The sequence below is a fragment of the Triticum urartu genome, chromosome 5, assembly GCF_003073215.2.
Source record: "Triticum urartu cultivar G1812 chromosome 5, Tu2.1, whole genome shotgun sequence".
NCBI classification, from domain to species: domain Eukaryota; kingdom Viridiplantae; phylum Streptophyta; class Magnoliopsida; order Poales; family Poaceae; genus Triticum; species Triticum urartu.
Genome location: NC_053026.1, coordinates 35,233,716 through 35,245,875, shown reverse-complemented (window position 1 = coordinate 35,245,875; position 12,160 = coordinate 35,233,716). Strand labels below are relative to the sequence as shown.

Genomic DNA, 12,160 nt, shown 5'->3' with positions numbered 1-12,160 from the left:
ACATAGAGCAGTAGATATGCAGTGGCAGTGCCCTGATGATAGACGAACAACGATGCGTCGGAGCGGGTTGTATGAAACCCAAGCTGCTGTAGAAACCCGGCCATACGCTGGTACCATGCCCTGGGGGCTGCTTCAGTCCATAGAGGGACCGAGAGAGCAGGTAGACATGGTCGGGATGCTCGGCGTCAACGAAACCAGTCGGCTGCTCGCAGAAGACCCGCTCCGTGAGATGGCCGTGCAGAAGCGCGTTGGAGACATCCAACTGATGCACCGGCCACGCCCGGGAGACCGCTAGCTGAAGCACTGTACGGATCGTGCCCGGTTTAACAACCGGAGCGAAGGTGTCGGTGAAGTCCACACTGGCGCGCTGGCGGAAACCGCGCACCACCCAACGAGCCTTGTAGCGCTCAAGAGAACCGTCAGGGTTGGTCTTGTGGCGAAACACCCATTTGCCATCGATGACGTTGGCGTGAGGGGGTCGCGGCACAAGATGCCAGGTGCGGTTGCGCGGCAACGCGTCAAACTCCTCGCGCATCGCGACGAGCCAATGGGGATCGCGGAGAGCGGCGCGTGCGGACGAGGGTATGGGCGACGGTGGAGAGGATGATGTCGACACCGCGCACGCGTACTCGTCAGCAGCATAGCGCGTGCTGGGGCGGTGGATGCTGGTGTGGGACCGCGTCACCATGCCGGTGGAAGGCGGGTCGGCTGCGGCGGGGGGGACGGACGAGGGTGATGAAGAGTCCGTCACGCCCGGCGTCACAGCGGGACCGAAGCCGGCTGCGGTGGCGGGGCCAGCCGAGGTGGGGCCGGCCGGGACGGGGCCAGCCACGGCGCCTGGCGGGCTGGAAGCTGAAGGGCCACCCGGGGCCATGCAGGGCCGCGCCAGGGGGCGTGCAGCCGGGGCCGCGGCAGAGGAGCCTACGGCGGTTTGCGCCGCAGAGGGGCCCGCGAGGGGGGCGCCGAGGCTGCACCAGGAGGAGTCGGCAGGAGCCGCGCCGGGGGCATCATCGAGTCCGCATACGGGGCACCATCAGGAAGCGTCGAGTCTGCTGCAGGCACCTGATGAAAGGGAAAAACCCGCTCGTCAAAGTACACGTGTCGAGAGGTGTACACACGGTGGGAAACGGGGTCGTAGCACCGGTAACCTTTGGTGTTAGGAGGGTAACCTAGGAAGATACATGCTACGGAGTGAGGAGCGAGTTTGTGTGGTGAAGTGGAGGCGGTGCTGGGATAACACAAGCATCCGAAGATGCGAAGACCATCATAGGAGGGAGGGGAACCAAAAAGAAGGTGGTGGGGTGTGTAGTTCCAGCGTGGACGACAAGGCCTAATGTTAACTAGGAGAGTGGCGGTGGCGAGAGCATCAGGCCAGAACCGAGGGGGCACGTTGGAGTGAAACAACAACGTGCAGACGTAGTCGTTAAGAGTGCGGAGAATCCGCTCGGCGCGGCCGTTCTGCTGGGATGTGTAGGGGCATGTGAGACGAAAGGTGGTGCCGTGAGAGGCGAGGAGATGGCGAGTGGCAGCGTTGTCAAATTCTTTGCCGTTGTCAGTCTGAAGGGCGAGGATAGGGCGCCCGAACTGGGTAGTGACGTAGGAGTAAAAGGCCGTGAGAGTGGCAAGAACATCGGATTTGTGACGGAGCGGAAATGTCCATGCAAAGTGAGAGAAATCATCAAGTAAAACAAGATAATATATGAAACCGGTGTTGCTCTCAACGGGAGATGTCCAAACATCACTATGGATTAACTGAAACGGAAAAGAAGAGATAGTGTTTGACTCGCTAAACGGTCGACGAACGTGCTTGCCGAGACGGCAAGCATGACAAGTGTGCTCATCGAATTTATTACACGAAAATGAAAAACTCTTGAGAATCTGGCGAAGGACGGTGGAGTTGGGATGACCCAGGCGTGCGTGCCAGAGGTCGACACCGGCGGCGAGGGCGACTAGTGAGGCGGTGGCGGTGGAGGTGGAGTGCACCGGGTATAAGTCGTCGGGGCTGTCACATCGGTGGAGCACCATCCGTGTACGGGCGTCCTTCACAGAGAAACCAAGGCCATCAAATTCAACAGTGAGAGGATTGTCACGTGCAAGATGACGAACAGAGACAAGATTTTTAACTAGGTTAGGTGAGACAAGAACATTAGACATTTTAATAGGCATAGAATTAGACGGAAAGAAACTATGACCGACATGAGTAATGGGTACGGAGGAACCATCACCAAAAGTGATGCGGTTCGAAGTGATGACCGGAAAGGAAGAGGCAAGGTTACCGGGGTGCGACGTCATGTGGGCGGTAGCCCCCGTGTCCATATACCAATCGCCGCCACCTCCGTAATTGGAGGGAGACAGTGCCGAGTGAAGTGCTGCGAGCAGAGCGGGATCCCATGGATCCGGAGGGAGCTGGTAGCCACCGGGCTGAGGTGGTGCAGACGGCGGCGTGTAGCCGAAGGACGCCGACGGAGGCGCGTAGCCACTAGGGGCGTAGCCGCCCGGCGCATAGCCGCCCGGCGCGAAGCCTGGCGCATAGCAGCCCGGCGCGTAGCCGCCAGGGGCGTGACCGCCCCCACCTGCCTGGTAGGGTGTGGCGGCGAGGTGTGCCTGCGGCCCGGTCGGGTGTGGCCCGAGGATGCCCGGGGCCCGTGGGACCGGCATGTGGTAAGCGTGGACCATGCCGGTCCATGGGTTGGGGCCGACGGCCCAGGGCGGGGAGGGCTGATGTTGGCGCTGGGCCCCCCCATACCCGGGCTGCTGATGCTGCTGCTGGGAGCGACCGCCGCCTCCTCCCCCACGGCGCCTGTTGCGGCGACCGCCGCCCCCGCCCTGCTGCTACTGCTGAGGAGCGGGAGGTGCGGGCAGAGCAGGCGGGAGGGGGTAGTACCCCGGTGGCGCCGGCGGGCGTGGTTGGGGCGGGGCGGGCTGCGGCTGCCCGCGAGATGTCCCGGCGGCGAGGGCGGTGTGGTGGACGCGGGCCTTGACCTTCTTCATCCTCCGTTCCTCCAAGCGTAAATACGCGGTGACGGACTGGAAAGTCGGGTTCGGCAGCAAGGAGAGGTTCGAAGCCACGTTGCCGAAGTCCTCATTGAGGCCGGCGGTGAGGGTGCTAAGCATGAGCTCGTCCGACACATTGGCGCCGATGTCACGGAGCTCATCGGCAAGGCGCTTGAGACGCATGCAGTAGTCATCGATGGAGGAATCGTCTTGGTGGCACCCGAAAAATTCCTGTTGCAAAAACACAAGACGTTGAAGCTTGTTATCGGTGAAGAGGTTGTCGATCTTGGTCCATACGGCACACGCGTCATCATCCTCTGAGTCGACCGTGTGGAAGATATCCGAGGAGACGGTGAGGTAGAACCACCGGATGAGAGAGGCCTCAATGGCCGCCCAGTCCGGATCATCCACCATGAGATCGCCATCCACGGTCCCGTCGACGTGCTCGAGGAGGTGGTACTCGCGGAAGACGAGGTTGAAGTAGGTCTTCCACGCGTAGTACGAGGAGGTGGATTGATCAAGCTTGATGGGAACACGGGTGTGGATGTTAAGATCACGGACGGCGGTGGCGTCGGGGACGAGTGCGGTGAACGGGTTGGAGTTGCTGGATTGAGGGGACGCCATGGGAGCAGCGGCAAGGGAGGGGTGCGGCGGCTCGGGTGGGAGGAATAGGGTGGCGGCGGCGCGGGGTAGGGTTAGGGTTTTGGGGGGCGCGACGGCGACTTGGGGAGGAAGGCAGCGGCGGCAGTGAGGAAGGCGGCGGCTGCGAGGGAAGGGGAGGGCGCAGCGGCGGCAGTGGACAGCGGCGGCGGAGACGCGAGGAAGGCGGCGGCTGTAGGGCGCGGCGGCGGCGCTAGTGCGGAAGGTGGGAAAGGAATCGGTATGCTAAACTGATACCATGTTAGTTAGGAAGAATGAGATTGCACGAATCGATAATCATTGATCGTGTGCAAGATGCACATATATAGGTACAGGGTGGACCGGCCTCTACTTGTCTCCTAAAATGTACAAATATATGGAGAAAGAGAGAGATACAACAGTATAAATACAGACCCTAGTCCTATACATATATAGTGTACAACGTACTCTCAACAGCACGTGTAGTCGCTGCCTCTGTGTGGGGCTTCCTTTGGGCGATCCCCTGGGCCTCTGTCTGGGCGTCCTCCCCTCGATCAGATGGATGGGTATATATATAGGCAGAGGTGTGAGAATGGATAACTACGGCCTCGCGGGAGCGCCACGGTAATATGGATATACACGAGCTACGGACGTTGCGGCAGAGTTGTTGTTGAGCCGGCCTTCCTAATCTTGTGGACAGATTGAGAGGAGATAAGTACGCCGCCGTGAGTTTATCTTCCTAATCTTGTACTCCACACCATGGCATGCAAATGCAATTGCGTGCAAAGAAGTTACGCGCTCGGCCCCACCCCACATGCCGCGCCGGAGACCGGACTGTGATCTTCTGTGTGTGCAGAACAGTTCAGGCCTCATGCTCGCTTTGCTCCGTCCTCGCATCGCCGCTTCGCCCACGTTGCGTTGCTTGGCGCCTCCGCTATAAACGGCGAAGCTCCACACCACCACCAGGCTCCAACCAGCGACGGTTGTTGGTGCTTTCTTTTCTTAGCTTAAATCTTCTTCTCTTTTCCAGTTGATAACTTGATATTAATTAACGAGCAAAACGTACGTGCCTTCTTGATGATCTTTTTCTTTCCGGTTGAAATTAAGCTAGTGTATGTCAATTGTTTCTTCTCCCAGAGAAAATAACGAAAAAGGTTTCTCCCAAAGAAAATTAAACATGGGAACTAATTATCCGTGCGTTGTTGGCTTGTTGCTCATCTCTCTTCCTAGCTAGCTTGGATCCATGGACTCCCCGCAAAAAAAGGCTGGATCCACCATGGGCGGCGACCGCGAGGAGTAGGACTGAGAACAGGACAAGGAAAGGAACTGCCGAGAAACATGTTTAGATCACATGCATGTTACACATGCCCTGCTTTGCATTTTGCATTGGCCAGCCACGTTGCTTCTATACCGTGTTTGCAACTGCAAATTCTGTTGTATATGCCCTTCTCCCAGGGTCATTAACTTGTGAATTACACATATATCTTACCCCAAATATGACTAGTGTTGTATACAAGCTCTGAATTTCAGGCAGCAGAGCACATACGGACACACACATGACACATATATAATTACAGTAATTCGTACCGTCCAACAACTCAGACATGGGTTCATTGTGCCGGTCATCATTGTGTACCTGATTGATCAACTTCTTGTTGAGTTTATGCACGGATTATGCACAGCGGAGGCTAATTGAAACTCTTCGATATTCCCCTTCTTTTCGGTTTTGATTGACTCGTGATATTACCTCACATAGACTCCATTGTATTCCAGAAATGTCGGTCATTCAGTTAAGTTTCCATGTTTCAGCAATGGTTCCTAGAGTCGGGAGTTTCAGTGTTTCACTAGTGTCAAAAACGCTCTTATATTACGGGTTGGAGGAAGTAATTTGCTTCCTAGAGTTATGTCTGATTAAGTAGTTTTCCAGAGTTGGTTTTTGGGCTAATTTAGTTTCTAGGTGGTTTCCTAATTGAAAATGCAAATGCAACTAGTTTCTGAGTTTGATCTTACTTGCTGATCAAGCAGTTTTCTAGAGTTGAGCAAATGTAATTTTCTAGAGACAGGGAGGGGCTCACCGTAGCTGGTCGGAATCGGATGGTGGAGCTGTGTAGCTTGATCGTGCCGGAGGACTATGGTAGATGATCTGTTTAAGTAACAGTGCAGTGTGGTCTGTGAACAGCTGCGATGGGAGTCCAGTGCAATGCAGTGCGGTTTGTGAAGTTAAACTGCTTCTGGTATACTAGTTGCTAGTAACAGATGAACATAGTACGCTGGTAGTGGTGTGCGGTGCCGTTCCCAGCTTGCTGGCCATGTTTTCTTGTTCTGAAAAAAAGGAAAGCTCTAGGTTGAAGAAGGGTGATGATGATGATGATGACGGCTAACAGTGACCTACACGTACGTCTCCACCATCTATCTGTCTTTTTTTTTGCTCGCTCAACGAACCAAACCTAAGCAAAGCACTCACACCATACCCGCTGGAGCTTGGCAGCGAGCAACCGAGCTAGTCTGCTTTATCCAAGTAAAGAGCTCACTATTTATCCGTTTTGGACACATGGAAGATCAATCCATAAAAAATCCAACTTCAGAGGTCTCAACACTTGGAACATCTTGGAATAGACCCGAAAAATATATCAAGATCCTATCTAAATAATCCCGCACATGCAAGCTCAAGATAAAAAAAATCACTAACATGCTCACAACTCACTGAACAGCTATTGCCATGGCTGGTAAAATTTGTGTAGCATCAGCTAAGGTTTGTAAGAATGTACCACATAACTAGGTCCTCAACATAGGTTTAATCAGTATATTAAAGCAGCTTGCGCCAGAATTTATATGGGAATCCATATGCACGTCAAGTTCTAGGAATATGGTTTAGAATTGATCACCACGGGTTTTGGCATAGGAAATAAATTGAAGATTGGCAATGAAGGGAAATATGGCCTTGTTACAGCATCTGTAGGAGACCCCTCAAAAGTCATATTTGAGGAGATTTGTCTTGTTCTAGGGAACTAAGCATCAGATAGCAGATTCCACAAAAAGTTAATTCCCTTGGATATTATTCTTTTCCCCACAAAGCAACACTCCATGTCATCAAATTTAGTCCAATCGCAACCATTCTCAGTAAAAATAGGGAATTCATGGCTCTCATCCGCCCGTTGTAACCCGCTGTGCCGGCCGTCCGCCACAACAGTCCCCTCCCCCCCCCCCCCGCAATGTGTCACCGACTAGCGGGTCAGGGAAAGGAGGAGGCAGGTGCGCGTCCATTTCGTATCCGCGCCGACGCAAATGAGGCTAAAAAATGAGCTGAAAATGGATCGGCAGGCGGACGAAAAGCAGACGCGCGTCCGTTTGGATCGGCGCGTTGAGCCGACTTTTCTGTCCGCGGCGACCTAAACGGACGCGCGCGGACAAAATGGGTCGTCGGGTTGGAGTTGCTCTTAGTGCATCTAACTTAGGTATGTTAGAATCTGTTTATACTCTTTCCTAACCAGCCAAACCTCCCGATCCTTTCCTAGATATGAGGATACAGTAAGACTACGGCTGCCCTGTACGTGCATATATGCTCCGGCATACGGTGAATACAATATGTGCTGCAATTCTTCTTCTTGCTTCCTACATGGTATCAGATAGAGTTTCCTCCTACGACCCCACTTCCGCCCTCCAGCCACTTCGTGTGAGAGCAGGTGGCTCTCGGCCACATCCGTGTTTTGCATGTTTCGACTGCTCGGTGTGTCACAAGAGTGATACTATTACTATGATTATGGAATCTTTTTCGGCAAATATAACATTTAGAAGAGATTTAATTGGTCCCAGACTTGAACCGTGAAATACTTTGTTACATATCCATGGTACAATTGTCACAAGGAACCGATGAATTTCGTTGGAACCTACATGTGAGTGGTAAATTCACGGTGGACTCTATGTATAGAACTCTAATAATAATAAGATTTGGAAGATGAAGATATCACTTAAGAATATAATCTTTGTGTGGTATCTTCATTGAGGAGTCATTCTTATCAAGATAATCTTATTAAGAGGAATTGGCATGGAAGTACGCAATGTATTTTTTGTCAACATGATGAAACAATAAAACACTTGTTTTTTCAATGCAAATTAGCTCGTTCTTCATCTAACTAGCTTCTGGCTTGTATCCTCCATGTAGTGTTGCTAATATATTTGACAACTGGTTACATGGGATTGATCATAAGTTTAGAATTCTTCTTAGGGTGGGAGCGCTCGTCATTATTTGGTCGCTCTGACTATGTAGAAATGATAATGTTTTCAACCGTAAAAACGCTTCTCTGATGCAGGTTATCTACAAATGTACCGGTACGCTCCACTTATGGCCGTCTCTACAACGTGTGGAGAATCCAGACCTGTTTAGGTGTGTACACGCTTGGAGAACACGGCGAGGGATACTTTTATGCGACATGGATGTCAGCATGATCTTAGGATTGGCTCTCCCACGGTTTAGGCATCATATAGTCCGATTACTTGTATTTCGCATCTTCTCTTTATGAGTTTGGACTTGGTTTGGTTGTGTGCATCTTAATTATGTAAAGCTAATTCTTGCAGAGGAGACAATATCTTCCCGTACAAAATAAAGAGAAATACTTATCTGTATTCTCCCTGCCTACAAATTATTAAAAGTTATGAAAGAGCAAGAAAAAGGTCACTCAAGATAATGCCTTGAAAACACGCATTGCATTGTTGGGAAGCACATGATGGCTCGCCACTTTATGCCTTCGTGGAGGCATGCCATCAATCGAGATCACCTTCTTTCTTCCTCTGACAAGCCTTTTGAGTAGACCACAAGGGTCAAGATGACCAAACAGACCTTTGGAGCCCCTCCATGTAACTTAAAGTTGAGTTTGCATCTCTCCTTTAATCATTATCCATAATGATATGATTCTCTTGTGCCCATTTGCATATCTCCTTTGGCGAATTGTGCTTGTTGCTTTCAATATGTCATCACACACAATAATCACGAATATGTCTCGAAATAGGTTGCGTTGTGTTCATACTAAATTTAAGGCCCCAATTCTTTGTGGGGATACGTGCCTTACTTGATACTCCCTCCGTCCGCGAATAAGTGTACATCTAGCTTTTGTCTTAAGTCAAAGTTTTAAAACTTTGACCACCTTTCTAGGAATAAGTAAAAGCATCTATGGCACCAAATTAGTATCACTAGATTCGTCTTGAAATGTACTTTGATAATATATCAACTTTATGTCATATATGTTACTATTGTTTTCTATAAAGTTGATCAAAAATTTAAAACTTTGACTTAGAACAAAAGCTAGATGTACACTTATTCGCGGACGGAGGGAGTATCATTTAGCTTAGTCGTTGCGTGGTGTAGTAGGAAGCGTGACACAGCTCGACACGACGCATAGGTGACCACTTGACAACATGCACCATCAAAGTGCCATGAAAGCGGATCGTGCATGGTGCACCACGACATACATCGTTGAGATGTGGGAGTTGCGATCTTCGGTGATGACGAGATTATCTTCACTATCCGCCATTAGGGCACCACATGCATCGAGGGGACACATGCACATTCGGTGCATAATGGCAGTTAAGCGTTGTTATCCTATTTAAGGAGGCAGTCTTCACTCGATTTCCTATGCCATAATTCCACTTGATCAATTATAAAAACATATTTACAACTTGCCGTGCATGTGTATCCCGATCTGAATTCCTGCGCGGCCTACATTAATTTAATGGTTAAGCTTACATTGATGATCTCGTTATGTCATACATTCTCTGAGCCTCGGTTGACGCTAAACAAAGTTTAGTGGTCATTGCAAAAATAGTTTAGAGTCATGGTTATTTGATATGTGAGCATGTGAGGGACTAATATGCTAGGATTTTCCATGTGTTGAAAAGAGATCAAACAATGACCATCCCAGTTTGTTAAAGCAACTAGTTTGGGTGGTGCATCTAAACTATTAATTTATTTTTAAAGCAACACTAATTCCTTTAGAGGAGACGATCTCTTTCCCTACAAAGTAAATTGAAAGAAGAAAAAAAATAGAGAATCACTTTGGTTTATTGTCTATTCTAGAAACTATAAAAAATATGAAAAGAAGAAAAATTAATAAGTCCACTAAAGATAATATGTTAAAAGCACGCGTTGTTGGGAAGCACATGATGCCTCTATCACTTTATGCCTTGGTGGAAGCATGCCATCAATGACCATCACCTTATTTATTCTTTTGCAACTTTTTCGAGTAGATGATTATGTAGGGTCAAGATGACCATGCAGACCTTTGGAGCCCCACCACCCATTCTCAACCAAGACAAATAAGCTTAAGAATGGTTTAGTGTAAAATATAATGTCACGTTGTAATACTCAATGTATGTCAAAGTAAGGTTGCATCCGTTAATGACAGCCAATCATGCATAAAAAAGATATTAAAAAGAATGAAACTATTCTGCCAAAATGTGGTAGAAGCAAGCTTATCGAAATGATTGATTTGGCCACCCGTCGTTAAGGGTGGTGAATGGGCATGCTACTCTGAAATCTCGCTAGTTGAGAATCACCGTAGCTAATTAAAATGAGCATGTGCATGCGTGATGAGCTTCACTAGCATTTCTTTACGTATGGAAAGATATTAACTAGGCAGGCATGCATCCCACAGCATTGCCAAAAATGTTATACGCGCTCCCTTGATCGGACGAAACTTGCACGTGGTTTGCTCTCTACATCAATGCGACGACCGAGACCATCACATGCTTCCGCCTGGGTCGCTCGCGTATCGCAGCCTTGCATGCTCACATGTACGGTGAGTCCCCTCCCCCTCCCTTCCCCGTTCATCTAGCTTCTAGGAGCACTACGCATGCATGTGCACCTGTGTGTGTTGGGTGAGCAGCATTGCCAAAGATGGTCTAGGCGCTCCTCCCACCCCACATGCAACTAACCCGTGGTTGTGTGTGTGTGTGTGTGTGTGTGTGTGTGTGTGTGTGTGTGTGTGTGTGAAGCCCGGGCTCGACACGTCGCGGCCTCACTTTGCATCGCACACGACCACACTCGCTACTTAAACAGCTACGCAGTCCACAACACCAGTGGCCGGCAGCCTCCAACACCACCCTTGGAGTGTAGCACGTCGCTCGCGTAGGGAAAAGGAAGCACCTCCCACATCCGACGAGTGACGGTGAATCCCTCCCCCTCCGTCTCCTCGTTCTTGCATTTTGTCGCTGAATTCTTCTTTCTCTTCCTCTTTCTTCCTGTTGACCTTGACTAACAATGCCTCAGTGTCTCATCTCCTCATCTTGTCCAGGTTTGATCCATGGAGTCCCCGCAAAAGAAGGCTCCTGCATCCATGGCCGGCAGCAAGGCGCCTCATCTGCTGCCGGTGACCCTGTCCCTGGCCAAGAAGACGCCTCGTCCTGATCTTGTCCGAGGAGTCAGTTCATGGGCGCTCCTCACCGCCTGCCACATCGCGCTCTCCTTGGCCATCGGCACCGTAATAGCCTACGCACTCTACCACTTCCACGTCCGTTGCAGCCAGGTACGCCCGATTCCCCTTGCCCTACCCCTTGGCTGCTGCCCTTCTCCATGCCTTCTCAATTTCCACTCCTCCACAGTCCTCCTTCTTTCTGCGCTGCGACCAGCTTACGGACGCGGAGGAAGCCATGGTGAACGCCCTAGGGATCGGGCTGCTGTGCTGCCTCGTGCTCCAGGCGGCCGCGGCGGTGCTGGCCCTGCGGCTCCCGTGCCGCCGCCGTCGCCGCGCCCTCGCCTACCTCGCGCTCGTGCTCACTATCGTCGGCCACTTCATCATGGCCGCCATAGCCCATATCCTCCTCGTCGCCGACCCAGGAGACCTCTTCTTCCGGATCTGCTCCACCGGGGGCCTCTTCATCTACGCAGCGGGAGACATCATCAGCTTCTTGGCCCTCCTCCTCGGCAGCGGTGAGGAGTAGGACTGAGAAGCAGGGGTACGTAGGCAGCGTCGCAGCGATCATGTCCATGGATCAGCTGGTGAGGTACTAATGAGGGACTGATAAATAATGAGTAGGAGTATGCATTATGCTAGCGGCCACAATTGACCGAGTGCCGAATCTACCAGTGTACTCGACTGTTAATTGGATAGATCGGAGATGCTAGTACGTATTTGTGTAATGTGTTACGTACCCTGAATTGTGCCCGTCTTTGATGCAGTAGTATTCCACCTTTCCTCTGTAGTATGATCAGACATCATTTATATGCTTATTTATCCAGCTTCGATATAATTGATGTTGGTGAGATTGTCACTTCATGCAGTATAGGAGTATATGTTAACTATGGTTTTTCATGCAACCGCTGGCTAATCCACTGGGGATAAAGCTGTTGTTCCAACTTGTGTATAATTGAAAATGCAAATGTAACTAGGTTCCTAGTTTCAACTTACTCCTACCTGCTGATTAAGCATGCAGTTTTCTAGAGTTGTGCAATAAACGTCTCATCATGGTTTTTAGCTGTTTTGATCTAGCTTAGCAAGCTACCTCAATTTAGCTGCACAGTGATATTTCAGCTACGCATGTAACCCGCGTGCTTCGT

General features: G+C 50.5%; 2 protein-coding genes across 3 annotated transcripts; one reads left to right on the top strand and one right to left on the bottom strand.

Moving 5' to 3' along the window:
* Positions 1-1,712: 1,712 nt before the first annotated feature.
* On the bottom strand, positions 1,713-4,132 carry LOC125555539. Its single transcript, XM_048718454.1, has 2 exons — positions 2,277-4,132; positions 1,713-2,040 (listed from the first exon to the last, which is right to left on the bottom strand). The coding sequence occupies exon 1, from the start codon at positions 3,616-3,618 to the stop codon at positions 2,833-2,835; it is 786 nt and encodes a 261-aa protein (XP_048574411.1). The 5' UTR covers positions 3,619-4,132; the 3' UTR covers positions 1,713-2,040; positions 2,277-2,832.
* Positions 4,133-10,665: 6,533 nt separating this feature from the next.
* On the top strand, positions 10,666-11,932 carry LOC125555538. Of its 2 annotated transcripts, none has more exons than XM_048718452.1 (3): positions 10,666-10,772; positions 10,899-11,129; positions 11,206-11,929. In XM_048718452.1, exons 2-3 carry the CDS (start codon positions 10,908-10,910, stop codon positions 11,542-11,544), a joined length of 561 nt encoding a protein of 186 aa, XP_048574409.1. In that variant the 5' UTR covers positions 10,666-10,772; positions 10,899-10,907; the 3' UTR covers positions 11,545-11,929. The 2 variants fall into 2 exon arrangements, with proteins under 2 accessions (XP_048574409.1, XP_048574410.1); XM_048718453.1 differs by having other exon boundaries at positions 10,670-10,772; positions 10,874-11,129; positions 11,206-11,932.
* Positions 11,933-12,160: the final 228 nt, after the last annotated feature.

Bases quoted from the DNA above. Each gene is read 5' to 3' on its own strand.
- LOC125555539 (XM_048718454.1), bottom strand. From the start codon at position 3,618: ATGGCGTCCCCTCAATCCAGCAACTCCAACCCGTTCACCGCACTCGTC.
- LOC125555538 (XM_048718453.1), top strand. From the start codon at position 10,908: ATGGAGTCCCCGCAAAAGAAGGCTCCTGCATCCATGGCCGGCAGCAAG. The intron at 11,130-11,205 runs GTACGCCCGATT...ACTCCTCCACAG, and splicing joins TCCACGTCCGTTGCAGCCAG to TCCTCCTTCTTTCTGCGCTG.